The 16,715-nt window shown below is 43.6% G+C and overlaps 2 protein-coding genes and 1 pseudogene across 3 annotated transcripts; 1 reads left to right on the top strand and 2 right to left on the bottom strand.

Annotated features, from left to right (window-relative positions):
* Window positions 1-112: 112 nt before the first annotated feature.
* Window positions 113-5,818, bottom strand: LOC104445705 (FT-interacting protein 1). 2 transcript variants are annotated; one of them, XM_010059621.3, is made up of 3 exons: window positions 5,685-5,818; window positions 2,842-2,994; window positions 113-2,669 (listed from the first exon to the last, which is right to left on the bottom strand). In XM_010059621.3, exon 3 carries the CDS (start codon window positions 2,613-2,615, stop codon window positions 225-227), a length of 2,391 nt encoding a protein of 796 aa, XP_010057923.1. In that variant the 5' UTR covers window positions 2,616-2,669; window positions 2,842-2,994; window positions 5,685-5,818; the 3' UTR covers window positions 113-224. The 2 variants fall into 2 exon arrangements, with proteins under 2 accessions (XP_010057923.1, XP_010057930.1); XM_010059628.3 differs by lacking the exon at window positions 5,685-5,818 and having other exon boundaries at window positions 2,794-4,584.
* A 1,462-nt stretch (window positions 5,819-7,280) lies between these two features.
* On the top strand, window positions 7,281-7,921 carry LOC104414731 (annotated as a pseudogene).
* A 6,646-nt stretch (window positions 7,922-14,567) lies between these two features.
* On the bottom strand, window positions 14,568-16,048 carry LOC104445695 (polygalacturonase inhibitor). Its single transcript, XM_010059610.3, has one exon. It carries the CDS (start codon window positions 15,889-15,891, stop codon window positions 14,884-14,886), a length of 1,008 nt encoding a protein of 335 aa, XP_010057912.1. The 5' UTR covers window positions 15,892-16,048; the 3' UTR covers window positions 14,568-14,883.
* Between the last annotated feature and the right edge of the window lie 667 nt (window positions 16,049-16,715).

Below are 16,715 nucleotides of genomic sequence, written 5' to 3'. Positions count from 1 at the left end.
TTCTTTCTTGATGGCAATGAATTTCATGGTAAGAGAGATTACTGAAGGGTGCAAACATACTTTTGAGCTAACGCGTTTGTTTCCAAAGCACTGAAGAGTGAGGAGCAGTATATGAATAAAACATTATGTTATTGAACTGGACTAGTACGACTCAGAAGTAGAATTTCGAGTGGACATCAAATGTGGACTACTGGCCCTGATTGTTTGTCAGTGCTCTCCTCAGCTCAGAGCATGCTGTCGGCCCGAGACGGCAACCTCTTGAAGAAGTTGCTCGGGATCGAGGGAAGCTTGCTCCTGAACCTCGGATGCCGAAGCCAGACTATGCCCGCGGCCAGGGCCACTATCTTAAACGGAGTTATGTAAAGAACCACAGCTGCAACGAGGCAGAAAAATATGAAGAGGCTGGTAGCTCTCGTGTCTCTCCAGCTGAGAAGGGCCTGAAATCTTTCCGCTTGCGTGGCCATGTCGCCCACCACGGTCTGGATCCTCCCAGCCACACTCCTGAGCCTGTCGTACCTCATCCGCACCACATCCTGAGGCTTGGATGTAGGAAATGTATCGAATTCTTCATCTAGCTCGTCTGGATGGACCGCTTCCGCCCATGATAGCTTTGGATCCATGTGAGACGGGTGCCTCGGCCGGAACCTATAGTTCCATATCCCGATCAGGAACATGTACAAGAAAATAGTCGGAAGTATTAGTTCCGGGTAGCATATCAATATGAAGAACAGGACGTGAACTAGGACCGTCGTGGCGGGGTTCTTCCAGTGGCGGACTTCGCCTAGCCACCTGCCCATAGATATGACGCCTGAGAAGAGCGAGACAATGCGGAAGAAGTTAGCTTTGCTTCTTCTCATGCTCCACATGTGGGAATCCACGTCCAGCATGTACTCCACCACCTCCTTCCTGAGCGGCGGCTCTGCCCTGCCGAGCCTCACTGCTACGATGTTCATGGCCTGGTACCGCAAACTGTCGAGCTGATTCACTGTGAATGGATTCAGATAGTGCATCTTGGGCAACAAAGGTTGCATGTAGAGGTAGATCATGTTCGCGAGCGAAAGAGAGGTAAATCGAACCGCCAATTGGAGCTCTCCCATTTTCTTCAACCCCGACGAGTGGAGGACGAGCAGCGGATAGGAGTGAGTGTATATTCGGTCTGTTTCGAGGGTCGATAGCCGAATCCTTACCTTCCCAATTCTTGAATCAGGTTTTGCCCCACCACCACCTGCCGATTTCTCATTCCCACCCAAGTGGCAGTTGTCGAAAACTCCCATTGTGATCACAGTGCAGGCGTCATAGACCTCCCATGTGTACTGCTCATTCCATTTCGGGCTCAAGCTCTCGAGGATAGTTCTTGTTCTCACCCACTTCTGTCCATACTTGGCGACGCAGTAGGCGTCGGTGGTTCCTCGGCCGTCCTTCGTCTTCATGGGAGGAAGCCCTTGAGCGCTTAGAATACCCACTTCAAGTATGCCGATAGGATGCTTCCACAGCTCTCGTGCTGTTGGCCGCTGGTCGCTGAGGTACATGGTGGACTCGTCCAACACATGATAAGCACCTTCAAGACAAACTCTCAGATGGATCCTGCTCGAAAACTTGAGTTCGTGCCTTTTATCTGCTTCCAGGGCACCGAACCCGAATTTCTCGAGGTTGAACCAGCGCGAATGAATTGGCCGGTGATCCAGGCGCCTCTCGAAGACTGTTAGCGGCAATATCAATCTGCCCATGACTTCATCCTTTGCAGGGCTCACTTTATTTTCGACTGTTAGCACCAACTGCTCTTCAAAAGGCTCTGCTGCTACAAATAGCAGGTCCTCGTTCCAGAATGGATGTGTTGTTCGGTTAGGACAGAGCTTGGATTTGAGTACCTGGTTTCCGACTTGTGCTTTCACAAAAGCTTGCGGTACTTGGCTCCGGTCAAGGGGCTCGGCATCCTGAGCTTCAATCACGTTCACCCTGAGATACCACAGTTTAGGGGAAACATAAACCTTGGACCGGATATTATATACTCCCTCTCCATGGACTGATGCTGCGTCCGAATGCCAGGCCTCAGGGAAGGCTTCGTCGGCTTGCGTTCCCATCCAAACCGCAAGCATAACTTCTCCTTTCACCTTGGTCTCTCCTCGCCTGTCTGTCAACCTGTACCACTGGGGTGCCAGAGGACTGTCTGGTGGAACTCTAGTCGGCACTTCATGCATGTCGAACACCACCTTGCCCAAGTACTCATCTCGCCCGACCATTTCTCTGTCTCGGACAAATACTTCCAGAACAGAGGACTGGATCTTTTCTTTGGAGAAGGCGAAAACCTGTTTCCATTCAGGGTTTGTCTTCTTTTCGAAGTGCCGCGTCTTGCCTTTGTAATTTCCGAGCTTCACTTCGACATACGGGTCACAGTTTCCCGTGATAGGATTCAGGGGAAGATCCTTGGCTTTCACGACCCGCACGTAGAGATAGTACATCTGTTCGACAAGGTCGTAAGTGCTTGCTGCTCTTTCGCTCGTGATCCATCCGCCCCCACCTCGGACACCTCCATGGGGCCATCGTTCCCCGAGCTGAGGTTTCGTGTGCTTCAACTTATAATCTTCTTGGGTGCGTGGAGGGGCTGGCGAAGTCATCGTGCTGTTATATTTTTCCTCAGAACCACTGCCAGTTTAGAGCTCTCGGTGATGCTGTAGGCGTGTTTAGCTGAAGTTAGGCAACTACAATAGCACTAAATATTCATCGGCTACCTTACCATGCGAACTTGAAGTAGACAACATTAACATAATCGTAAACAAGAGCGTGAAAACGTACCAACAAGCAATAGAACGAGCGCTCTGCTAGTGGGTAAGTGTTTGTTACCTTCATATGCAGATGTTACACTTGCAAGTCTAAAGGTCTTTCGAGGTTTCGATGTCGGGAAATTGCTGGCTTCCAGGGGTTTGGATCTCTCCAATTCCGGGAGTTAAGCTCGATTACTTTGTCTTTAGGCCAAAGATGCTGAGCATCTTTCACCTGCACTACCAGCTCAATGTCACCTTTTCAAGTTGCTTTAGCATTCTTTTGAGAAAGACAGCCGCATGATCAACCTCTCATTTAAGAACCCAAAGCACTTGTTTGTTTAGGGCCAATGAACACGGCATAAGCGCGTAACTTTGCACTAATAATTTGCCTTAGCTGAATACGTGGCTGTGATTACCGGGAAGAATCGAATCTGACTGATTTGATTAACCTGTGTGAGCCCACTTTCTCACAGAAATCAAGCAAAAGCGGCAGGACTCACCGCCCTAAGAAAACGAAGATGATCTTTCTGGGAATATGGTGCAGAGCAACTAGGCAACACAAGCTTTTGTAGATGCCATTCCGTGCTTTCCCGAGACAATATTCTCAAAGAAATTGCTTTTAATTTTAAGGGCTCCTCCATCTTTAGCACCTCCTCATTCCTTTTGACTTTGGCTAAGCAAAAAAGAAAAGAGATTCTCGGGAAGGAAGGGGACACATGGGTGCTTTTAAAAACTTGCAGTGGGACAGTGCTTGCGAAAGTGGCTTTTGCTCTCACCTTCTTTTGTTTCAGACCTCAGTTAGAAGTCCGTAGGGAAAGGAAAGAAAGTGCTGGCGGGCTCAAGGGAAAAAGCAAGGGCCTAGGGTAACAGAAAAAAAGCTTAAGACGTGGATATGACCTTACCAAGAAAGATGCTTTGTTACTCTTCAATGATGATGTTTTAGGTTGTTGCTTCTTGGGCCTTTGAGACAGAAATTACAATGCTTCAAGGTCAGAGCCCTGCTTTAAACGGCCTTATTTTTTGGGCTCTGGCTTTGCTGATGAACAAAAAATCTTTCGACTTTCAATGGAGATAGAAAATTTATATTGCTCAAGAAGTTTTGAAAGTTTTAAAGTGCTTCTCAGTAAATAAAAGTCAAAGTACGTTCCATAGCATCTCCGGAAGGTAAAATATATTGTGAATTTCCCATAAGGAGCATACTTCATTGGTAAAGTTAAACGTTTACTATACTAATCAAAATTTAAACAAAATTTTGCATTATGTAGATTATACTATTTCGACATATGATTGAGTGTATCTAAGCGAATCACTCGACTTTATATAAGTGCCGAAAACACTTGAGCGCTGCTGCTATGGGTATGAATTGGTATGGCTTTCTTGCAGCAACTTCAGCTCTCAAGCATCTCTAAATAAATTATAGTTCGGTTAGGGCAAATGCCGAATCGGATGCTTTAGTTGGATTTATGTTTCCATAGGAATGCAACGTGGCAAGAAGTCCGAAGTGTTCATGCTTTTTGAGTCCTCTTATGTGAATGTGTTGGGATTATGAATATGATGATGCGCCGTTGAAACAAAGTGTCAATGAGCGAAGACTTCGCTCTCGTTACTCTAAAAATCAAATTATGATGCAATTGCTTGTTTGGGCCAATTACAGAGACCGAGTATCTTACTTGGCTGACGTAAATTACAAAGGTTTGACAATGTAACGAGTCTTCAGCAGCAACGATTGATGACGTATATAAAGAATACCTAAAATTTATTGTCGAGCACTGTATAATATTTCAATATCCTCTTTCAAGTGCATGCCAGATTAGGAGTGACCCTTGAAAAATTGACTAGTTGGGGCGATTGCACACATAAAAGGGCTAGAACCTAGGTCTGAAACAACATTCGAAAGTTCAATTAACAAATGGAAGCTCTTCTTTGTTTAGATAATAAATTAATTGAAAGAAATGACGATAAGAATTATAATCCCATGTCTAGACCCAACAAGAGAAAGTATGAAACAACAATTTCAAACTGTTCGATCCTATTAAAGAAAAGCACGTGTGAGAAACACAAGCACGATGACGACTATAGATTTACTGGAATGCCTCTGATAAGCTTGATACATCTCTATCTGCCAATAAATACGAGGTGACACTTAGATGAGAGGATGAAGGGAGGACAAAACAATTATTTTTTTTTTATTTTTTTTTTTTTGTTTTTGTTTTTGTTTTTTTTTTTTTTGTGGGGGAGGGGGAGAGAGTCCTAGTCTCAATAGTAAAAGCAGTATCCTGCGATGTAAGATCCCCAGGACGGATCCTTCGCAGCCATAAACTTTATGTATGTTATAATGTCTCAATTGATATCTTAATACTTTAAAAAGCGGCTAATGATTTCAACCCACAATTTCAATTAGCGTACAGCGAGGCTTGAGAGGAGTGCAAATTGCACGCGGAATTAATTTAAGAATACAACCAAAAATGACACCTTTTCATCGTTAGAATCTTGAATTGAGATTGTCGTCCTCATGAAATGTCGGTATATCAATCCAGATCGAGGATCAATTAATCAATCCCCAATTATCCAACTCCAATCCTGCGCTAAATTCTACCGGAAGCTATCACTCACGCTAGGAATCCGAACGCTAAATTACAGGTCTAACTCAGACGATGCATCAGAACTTTAAATCGAACTCCATTTCCGAGCAAGGCGCATTCACCTACTGAATCCAAGCTCTACTGGACTCGAAACACGAGCAAAAAAGGCAACGATTCCGAGGCGAAATCAACGCCAGATCCGAAATTCCCCCGGACCGCCAGACGCGAGACGCGAGTAGACAGGGCGAACGGACCCCGGAAATCCGAGAATCGCGATCGCCGGCGGCAAAAAGGAAAACAGTTCCTGAAATCCGAGCAGGGGAGGAAGAAGAGACCGCACCTGACTTTGTGGTGGGAGGCGAGCGGCGATTCTCTGGCGATCTCCGTGGACGGAAAAGCGAAGCGGAGCGGCCGCGGAGCAGGAGTGAATCGGGGCTACGTTCGAGTGGAGTTCAGATCGAGAGAGAGAAGGAAGGGTGTGGAAAGAGAAAAGAAATATATGAAGAAGGGCCATGCTGGCGAGGTTCTATGCTAGCTTTCTTCAGGTATTGACGCTTGGTCCAAGGTGCACCGTGCACTGTATAGGCCGTGGATTGGCGATTAGCGTAAGCGAAAGTTAGGTCCAACGGATCCTGAATCACAAAAAAATTTTTTATAATTTCATGTAAGGTAAACAGCTTTAGGGTTGGCCTAAGTTGTGCTTGGAACCCAAAATATATCCCGTTGGACTAGGTTTCTTATTTTTTGGAATCTAGAACTCATCGTGTGTACCCTAAAAATAGAATGTGAAACCTACCCAATCAATTTATTCTAGAGTTTACTCAGTAATCAATTTCTTTTCTTTTTTCTTCCTTTTTTGTTTCATTATTTTGTTAAGCAAGATATAAGTGAAGGCAATAATAAAAATTTCCATTTCTCAATAACAATAATTTATAAAAGATGAACACATAAAGTAAAATAAAAAATAAAAAGTTCAAAACACGTAACCATGGTTCATTGGTTCTCGATCTGATTCTTCGGTTTTCTTTTCAATTATTACCCAAAAATTGTATAGATTCCGCTTCGTTTTTTAAATTGAGAACGGGAGCCATTTTTATGGCTAGTTTAGTCCTTTCCGATTTTAGCCTGAACTCACGCTTACCTCTACTTTCACGACTTACATGCATGTGAGAAATTCTGATTCCTAAGCCTATTATGAGTACTGCGACTTTTAATGTGGATCACACGTTGGGTAGGTTTGACATGCATGAGCGCACCACTTTTGCCCCCTGACAAATGCGAAGGACAAGCACGTCTCTGTCAAGTCAGAAGAATTTCCCAAAGCCAGAACTTCGCACTTCATTCCAGTAACTAGTAAACATAAGAAATATGCGGAACAAAGGAATCTGAAATTTGTGCATATTTCGATTTATTGATAAAGAGTAGATTAGCCTCTTTATAAGCTTCATCAGATGATTATTTATGGTAATAAAACACCATTAAAAAATGTGTCGATAAGAGCATGTGCTTGGAAACGCTACACCCGCAACGCAGCTAAAACAAACTCTATAAGGTTGATTAAATTGACCGACCAAAAACAAAAGGTTGATTAAATTCTTCTCAACTCCTCCGGCAACAATTTCCAGCGTACTAGGCGCATATATGTTTAGATAAATCATAGACCGAGGGACCTTGTCGATTTTAAAGTTGAGATCAGAAAGTCGAGATCGACTGTGGAGCCCAGCTCTTCATGCAACACCAACTCATTAACAAATTTCGCGCCACAAGTTGAAAATGTCAAAGTCAAATCTTCTCAAATTTGACTTCCCCAAACGTTTTTGATCCTCTTATCCACCTCGCTCTCTTGCTTCAAGCTTTAAACGTCCCTATAGGTACAGCCCCAAGCAAAACCACAATTTTCAGGTCCAACAAGTACAACGCATTTAAGAGAAAAAAAATGGCGGGTCCGAATCTCTCGTCAGCATTCTCGCTCTCGCTTCTCCTCTGCAGCCTCCTGGCGTCGCCATCCTTTTCCGAGCTCTGTAACCCTGCGGACAAGAAGGTCCTCTTGGCCATCAAGAAGGCCCTCAACGACCCTTACATCTTGGCCTCGTTGACCGCCGACACCGATTGCCGCGACTGGTACAACGTCACCTGCGACGACACCACCCACCGCATCATCCAGCTCACCATCTTCGACGACACCCTCTCAGGCCAAATCCCGGCTGCTGTTGGCGACCTCCCTTATCTGCAGATGATCGACCTGAACCGCCTCCCCACATCACCGGCATGATCCCCTCTTCCCTCGGCGAGCTCGAGAACCTCACCTTCCTCCGCCTCAGCTACCTCAACCTCACAGTTGTCATCCCACCATCCCTCTGCAACCTCTCCAAGCTCACTTTACTGGACCTCTCTCACAATGTACTCTTCGGATTGATACCCAGTTCGCTCACTTTACTCAATAACCTCGACACCTTCTGCTTGAACGACAACCAGCTGTGTGGTAAGATTCCCGTCCGCGGCAAGCTTCAGAGTTTCAACGCATCATCGTACTCGAACAACAAATGTTTGTGTGGAGCTCCGCTTCCAAGCTGTTAAATTGATGAAATGGTGGAGGCGTGACTGAAGATTTTCAAGGCAAAGACCCTGGAAAGAGAATAAATGTAATAACGCCACAGTCTATATTCATGTAATGGAGTTTCCATATGAACAGCAAGTCGGATTGCTTGTTCTTTCTTTCCTTAGATGATGTTCGGTTGTGTTCACGCAGGACAATAAGAGAGTAAAAGCATTCTTACAATGCGAAGTAGAATACTCTGGCATGGAATAGAATTGCAGTTGATTACAACACTTCTCTTTTAAAGCTATTCAAGGCTAGGTTGGATCCAAGAGCTACCGGTTGTCAACAAAAATACCAAAATATGCACAGGTCTAATGCCACTTTACGAGCCACCATTTAAGTTTGTGTCTTAATAACCTTTGTGAAACAAGCAAAAGATTTTGCCTAAAGTGGTCCTAGAATGCAAGATGAACCTAATTAATATAACAAGACATGTTGAACTGGCTAAAAGTCAACGCCGTTTCACTTCCATCCCTTAACTTCAACAAAACCTCAGAGTCATAATGCTCGTCACTGGGAAAGCTGGTGTTTGTTTGGCTGTCTATGGATATATTTTGATCCTTGATTAATAAAGGAAGATTGGACCTAAGTATTCTTAAAATTGTTTCATTTGAACTCTGGGACGTAAAATATCGGGGGCATTCAAGGAAAAATTACACTTGGGAAAGTAGGGGGACCTTCAGGTGGGAAGAGTAGACTCCACCGCACCTTGTAAGGGGTGTTTAAGGAACTGGTAGGTCACTATAATAGCTGCCTATGCCAGTGAAGGTGGAGGGGTAGGTGAAACACTCACTGCAAGGTCGAATCATGCTTTGTGAGTGTCTCTCAATCGACTTGTTGGCCTTGTACCCCCGGTTGAGAGACACTCTGCTCACCATTGGGAAAGCTTGGTGTTTGTTTGGCTGTCCATTGGATGTATTTTTTATTAGCGATTAATAAAAGAAGATGGCATTGTTGAATATTTACCTCATGTTTTATATCTTGAAAGAGCAATAAGAGAAATAAACGGTAATTGGCTTTTGTCACGCTTTTATCCAATATCTTTTTCAGTGTCTTTTGCTTTTCTCAACTTTATCTTTTGGCTTTGGTTTTAACTAAAATTACTTTAAGGCCTCTTTAGTTCAAGTTGTTAAATGGGTTAATTACTCAAGAAATAAAAATCCTGACCCTAGAACTTACGTGTTTCTAAGATCCATTTGCAAGATAACGATTTCTACCTTAACATGAAAGTTTTTGGTATAATAAGATATTCATTTTTGTAATCAACCAATTTCTCTTTTTGTAAGTATATTATCATTTTGTTCAAAAACTCAAGGGCAAACCTCAGCAACCGTAGCCATCATAAGGCTTTCCCAACCAGAAATAACAAGAACAGAAAATTCAGGACTCCCGAACATGCCAACCCACATAAGACAACAGGCCCTGCTATAAACGGCCTTATTTTTTGGGCCCTGGCTTAGTTGATGAACAAAAAGATCATTTGACCGTCAATAGACATAGAAAATGTATAGAAGTTTTGCAAAATTTTAAAGTGTTTCGCAGTAAATAAAAGTCAAATTACGTGCTCCGTGACACCTCAGGAAGGTAAAACGTCTTGTGAATTTCCCATTAGGAGCATACTTCATCCATAAAGTTAAACGTTTACTGTATTGGTTGAAATTTAAACAATGCTTTGTATTACAAATCATACAATTTTGATGGATGGTGAAGTGTATCCAAGAGAATCACTTGACTATATATAAGTGCCAAGAACACATGAATGCTGCTATAAATATGAACCAATATGGCTTTTTTGCAGCAACTTCAGCTCTCGAGCACCTCCTAATAAATTATAATTCGATTAGGGCAAATGCTGAATCGGATGCTTTGTTGGATTTGTTTCCATAGAAATGCAATGTGGCAAGAAGTCTGGAGAATTCATGCTTGTGAGTCCTCTTATGTGAATATGTTGGGCTTAAGATGATGTGCCGTCGAGATAGTCAACGAAATCGGGTCGTATCTTAATTATCGTTGCGTGAACAATAGTGTCAAGGAGCGAAGACTTCGCTCTCATTATTCTAAAGATCATATTATAATGTAATTGCTTGTTTGGGGGCAATTACAGAGACCGAGTATTTTATTTCACTGATGCAATTTCAAAGGTTTGACGATGTAACAAGTCTTCGCTGCAACTATTGATGGCGCATACGAAGAGCACATAAAATCCATTACCGAGTAATGTATAATTCGCCGGCTGCCGGCTGTAGCGGTTCCAAGTCACCAAAAAATAATATATATAACATCCTCTTTCACATGCAGACTACATTAGGAGTGACCCATGAAAGTTTGACTAGTTGGGGCAGACGCACCACAAAAGAGACAAAACCTAGCTCTAAAACCACATTCGAAAGTTCCATTAAAAATTGGGAACTATTCCTTGTTTAGATAATCAATTAATTGAAAGAAATGATGATGGGAATTGTAATTCCACGTAATGTGAACAGTTGCAGGGTTGGTCCAAGTTACAATTGAAACCTCAATTTATCCCTTCCAAACCGATTTCCTAGTTTTTGAAACCTAAAACTCATCTTACGTATCCTTAAAAAAAAAGAATGTAAAACCTACCTTATCAATATATTCTAGGGTTTACTCGGTAAACCAGCCAATTTTTTCTTCTTTTTTTGTTTTATTTTTAGTTAAAAGTGAACGCAATCATAAATTTTTTTATTTGTCAATAACAATAATTCATAAAAGATGAACACGCACAAAATAAACAAAAAGTTCAAAACATGTAATCACGGTTCATTGATTTGCGATCCGATTCTTCGATTTCCTGTTCGATTATTATCTAGGAATAATATCGGTTTCATGATGACTTTCCAAATTTTACCTCGAACCTATTCTCCCTCCTAAATTTCGACGGGTCACGCACGAGGGAAATCATCGTCACTGAGCCTACGAGTACTCCTACTTTTGATGTTGATCCCCGGGCACGCGGGTTTAACATGCATGCGCACACCATTTTGGCCCCCTGATAAATACCAAGGACAAGCACCTCTCTTTATAGTCAAGGAATCTCCCAAAACAAGAACAACACACGTCGTTCTAGTAACTAGCAAAGATAAGAAATATGCGGAACAAAGAAATCTAAAATATTATGTATATTTCAATTTATTAATAAATAGTACAAGAGCATATAATTATTTAAGGTAATAAAATAAATTTAGTACAAACTATAATTAATAAGAGATATGTCCAATCAAATAAGATATCTGCTTAATTCTGAGGTAAATAAACATCCTAATATCACTATAATAAATAATATGTACGTGATTTTTAAAATGAGAGCAAATGATTTTTATATTTTTTCATTCTGTATTCGGTGCCCGTCAATATCAATTAGTCATTTACAAATGTATCCATCGATTGATCTGGTGCAGCTTTTACATGGGGAAAATTCGAGATCGCGATCGGCCCGTCTTTGTCGGGGGAATGATGCTTTCAGGATCATCTTAGATGCCAAGTCCAATCATGAAGATAAGATTTAATGTAATTTAAGGAGCCCTCGATCTTGACCAGACTTTTAAATTCGAGGCTGCACTGCGTAAAGCGGCGGAGGGACAGGAAAAATCTTATCCATTTCGTTTGCTTTCTCTCTTTGCCATGTCCAAAGTAGACATAATTGTCCGTATGAGGGGAGAAGTGTCGTGACGAGCTTTTCCTTTTTTGGGATATTGAGAAAAGGATTAGGATCCTTTATATTTAAAATGATAAATTAATATTTTAAATTTATTCATTCAGAAATTGTGACTCACGTTATCTTTAAACTTATCGGATGATCAAGGTTCTATCGATTCCCCGCTCTCTAATCCACGAACATGAAATTCCCGTGATCTCACCCACAATTTAAGGACGATTAGAGCCACCGTGGGCTAACCCCCACCGTGGCACCACCACTTCCCGAGTTTTGACCCGAGTCCCAAGTCTCCACCCTCTAAGCCTAAACCCGATGATAGCATAAGTGACTTTCATGAGCTCCCCGGCCTCTTGTACTTTTGAGATGCTGCCACTTTTGAACTTTCTAAAAATTAATTTTTTAAGACCAAAATACCCATAGAAAAACCCTACATCTTTCTTTCATCAAATACGTTCCTAATTGCCTTCCTTTTCTTTTCCTTTTTTCAACTCCTCCATCATCACTTCCGATCTTTTATAATCCAATGTTTGTAATAGCAATAATTATAAGATCAGAACATGTAATGTCGTTCCATAAGAACAAGAAGTCGGATTGCTTGTTCTTTATTTCCTTAGATGATGTTCAGTTGCGTTCACACATGACAAAAAGAGAATAAAAGCATTCTTACGATGCAAAAAGGTGTATTTTGGCATGAAATACAAATTGCAGTTGATTACGACACTTCTCTCCTTTAAAGCTATTCGAGGCCACTTTACGACCCAGCATTCAAGTTTGTGCCTTAAAAACCTTTGTGAAACAAGCAAAAAGCCTAAAGTAGTCCTTGAATGCAAGATCTACCTAATCAATTTAACGAGACATATTGAACTGGCTGAAAGTCAACGCCATTTCACTTCCCTCCGTTAGGTTGACTTCAACAAAGCTCCGAGTCGCAATGCTCGCTACCGTGAAAGCTGGTGGTGTTTGGCTGTCTATAGGATATATCTTTTTCTTTTTTCTCTTGTATTTTTTCGGTTGAGTATCGGACTTATCTTGATTGGCAATTAATAAAGGGGAAAAGTGCCAAAAAGTCATAAATCTTTTGTCATTGTGCCGATTTAGTCCTAAACCTTTTTTGGTGCCGATTTAGTCCTAAACCTTTTTAAGTTGTGCCAATTCAGTCATTTCCGGTCAATTTAGCCGGATTTTGCTGACTGGACGTCGACCAGCAGATGTGAACAATTTTTAATAATATTTTAATATATATATATATATATATATATATATTTTATTATTCCTCCGCCGGTCGCCGGACTTTGGCGACCGGCCACCTCGCCGGTGGCCGCGGGGCGGCCTCGCGCGAGGCGGGCGAGGCTCGCCTTTGCCGAATCTGGCGAGGTCGAGCTCGCCCGCCCCGTGCGAGGCCGCCCTCAAGGCCTAGGCGGCAAGGGCGAGAGCTGCGCCAGCTCGCCGGATATGGCGGCGGGTCGGCAAGCGCGGTGGACGGCATCGGGCGGCGGCATTGCGGCGGTGGTCTCACGTGGCGGGGTTTCTCGGCTTGGCCGAGAGGACTCTCTCTCTCTTTCTTTCTTGATCTCTCTCTCTCTCTCTCAGTCCCGCCCGGATCAAACGCCCTCAAATCTCGAACCGAATCCTTGAAGACCGCGAGCTCCGCCTCGGTCCGACCAACGCAAGGCACAAAAAAGGACCGAGGCCTACCGGAGCTTCGGCGCTTGAAACCAGCGCGGCCGTAGGGCCGACGGTCGCGGCTCAAGTGGGTGGCTGGCGGTCTACCCCCTCGGACTCTCTCCCCTTGCTCGAATCCCCTCACTCGCCGGATCCGGCAAGCTGGCGAGGCACGCCCTCGCCGGCCATGGGCGAGGCTCGACCCTCGCCGATCCGATGAGAGCGAGCCTCGCCGCCCGGCCTCGAGGGTGGCCTCGCGCGGGCGGGCGAGCCTCGGCCGGTCGCTAAGGTCCGACGACCGGCTGGAGGAAGAAGAGCAGAATAAAAAAATAAAAAATAAAAATATTAAAATATTATTAAAAATTGTCCACGTCGGCGCCGATCAAGCCACGTCGGGCCGGCGTCCGGTCAAGAAAATCCGGCCAAAATTGGCCGGAAAGGATTGAATTGGCACAACCTAAAAATGTTTAGGACTAAATTGGCACCAAAAAAGGTTTAGGACTAAATCGGCACAATGACAAAAGGTTTAGGATTTTTTTGGCACTTTTCCCAGAAAGATGGGATTCTTGAATATTTACCTCCTGTTTTATATCTTTAAAGAGCAATAAGAGAAATAAACAGTGATTGGCTTTCGTCACGATTTTGTCCATTAGTTTTTTAGTATCATTAGCCTTTCTTAACTTTATCTATCGGCTTTGCTTTTTACTAAATTTACTTTAAGGCCCGTTTAGTTCAAGTTGGTAAATGGATTGATTCCTCAAGAAATAAAAATCCTAACACTAGAACTGGCATGTTTATAAGATCCATTTGCAAGATAAAGTTTTCTACATAATCATGAAATTTTTTGGCATAATAAGATGTTCATTTTTGCAATTAACCAATTTCTCTTTTTGTAAGAATATTATAATTTTGTTCAAAAACTCAAGAGCAAACCTCAGCAACAGTACCCATCATAAGGCTTTCCCAAGCGGAAACGACAAGAGCAGATAATTCAGAACTCCCGAACATGCCAACCCACACAAGACAACCGACAAAACCTTGCGATGCTAATCGGTCAGCTGCGATATTCCAAGCTCGAGAAAGACAATTTAAAATCAATTGCAATTATCCAATTTCAATGCGAAGCAAACGTTTCGCCAAAGTTAAGGAGCCTAGTCAAGCTATGTGATAGGCAAAATAAAATTAGAATGTGCGTAAAATGAAAGATTCGTGGCTTCTTTTTCATGAATTTCATTTATGCTACTATTTCTTGAAATGATATTGATAACTTCAAGAAAGTTTTGACGTAACTAAAATGATATATGCTCCTTTATATTGCAAGAAACAATGAGATCCTTGATCTAACTGGGAAGAAAGAAAAATAGAAAAAGTAACATATCCCTATTAGCCATGCCATACACGGTCTGATCTCCTCCTACGCTTTCACACCTGTGAGCAGCTTCACATTATTGGAAGTAAAAAAACGAAAAAAGAATAACGAAATGAACAGAGACAACGACATTATTTAGCATGCGTCACGTTTAACAAGGATCACCACTACACAGGCACACCCCACACCCAATCACATCCATGGCCAAACTTTCTTGATGATCATCATTGTCATCACTTGCAGCTATCAAGAGGAGTGCCGCACAAGCACCGGTTATGGAAATACGCGGTGGAGTCGAACCTCTGCAGCCTCCCCCCGACTGGGATCTCCCCACAAAGCCGGTTGTAGCTCACGTTGAAGATCTGAAGATATGTGACCCCGGTCATTGCTGCCGGAATTCCCCCGAAGATCTTGTTGTGGTTCAGGTCCAGAGCAATCAGGCTTTCCTGTGGCGGCTCCATCTCCGACATGTTGAACTCGAACATGTTCCTCGCCAGGTAGATCTGCTGAGCGCTCTTGTTCAGGCCAAAGAGCGCCGAGGGGTTACCAGAAAGCTGGTTCCACGAGAGGTCAATGTATGTGAAGTCGACGTCCCCAAGTGCTGCGGGGACCTCACCGGTGAGCTGGTTGTGGGACAGGTACAGGTAAGGGCTGCTGCCCTGTATATGGCTGAGCGAGGCGGGGATTGAGCCGGTGAGGGCGTTGCGGTCGAGCCGAAGGGACCGGAGGTTCGGGGGGTTGGAGAGGGAGCTTGGGATTGGGCCCGAGAAACGGTTGTAGGATAGATCGAGGAAGATGAGGTTGGTGAGGTCGCCGAGGAATCCCGGGATGGAGCCGGAGAGGTTGTTGTAACTGAGGGTCAAGTACTGGAGGTTCTTGAGCTTGAGGAGGGAGCGGGGGATGTTTCCAGTGAGGTTGGGCTGCTTGTGGAGGTAGATGGTCTCGAGGTAAGGGAGGTCGCCCACATCTGAGGGGATGGAGCCAGAGAGGCCACCGCGGGGGACATTGAGGGTGACGATGCGGTGGGTGGTGCCATCACACTCGACGTTGTTCCACTCGCAGCAGTCGGTGGCCGCGTCCCAGGAGGAGAGGACGTAGGCATCGTTGAAGGCTTTCTTGATCCGGAGGAGGGCCCTCTTGTCGTCGGCATTGCAGAGCTCGGTGGTGGCGGAGAAGGAGGGGAGGACGGCGGAGGAGGCGAGGAGGGAGAAGAGAATTAAGTGGAAGTGGAAGCTCGACATTGCTTTGGTGCTTCGGTGCTTTCTGTGTGTGTACGCGTGGCTTGATGATGTTTTTGATCGAGTTTGATGTTTTTTTCTTTGTGAGGGAATTCGGTTTCTATATATAGGAAATCGAGGGTTCAGACAAAACAAGACTAGCCCAAAAATGGAGAAGAGAATCAGAGGTCATAAGGCTTCGTCTTTAAAAAAAGAAAAAGAAAAAAAGTTTAGACTTTCTCTAGGGTGGTTCAAAGATGGTCAAACAAATACAAATTTTTCTCTCTAAATAGAAGATATAAACTCTAAACATATATAATAAAAAATCACATTTGGTCTACAATCAAAGCGGAGTCCAACGCGATGGCTGATCCCCTCGTTCACTACCTTGTGGGGAGGCATAGCTGCGTTTGACGTTTAGCTGCAACTTGTTAAAGTGAGTCTTCTGAGATGGGCTGACATTGACTTCGAACTTGGATGCCGTGCTGTCATTGATTGAATTGATGCCACATGAGTTTTTTCGGAATGTAGGGCCCTGCATGGAAACGCTCCAAAAAGTGTTTATGAAACACTTTTGTACTTTTTTTGTTCTTTTAAAAAAAAGAACAAAACGTTTGGTTGCGTTTTTTTTGTTTTTTTTTTTTGTTCCCAGAACAAAATTGGAGCAAAAAAAAACACAAAAAAGTTCTTTTTGTTAAATAATTTTGAAGAAACGTTTTTCTCTCTTTCTTTTCTTCTTCTTTTTTTCTTTTTTTCTTTGGTGGTCGCCGGCCTCGGCCATGGCCGGCGACGCCGAGCCTTGCCATGGTTGGGCGAGGCTGCCGGCCCCCGGCCGAGTCGCCGGAGGC

This window comes from Eucalyptus grandis, chromosome 1 (assembly GCF_016545825.1).
Source record: "Eucalyptus grandis isolate ANBG69807.140 chromosome 1, ASM1654582v1, whole genome shotgun sequence".
Classification (NCBI taxonomy): Eukaryota; Viridiplantae; Streptophyta; class Magnoliopsida; order Myrtales; family Myrtaceae; genus Eucalyptus; species Eucalyptus grandis.
This window is presented reverse-complemented; position numbering and strand designations above follow the sequence as displayed.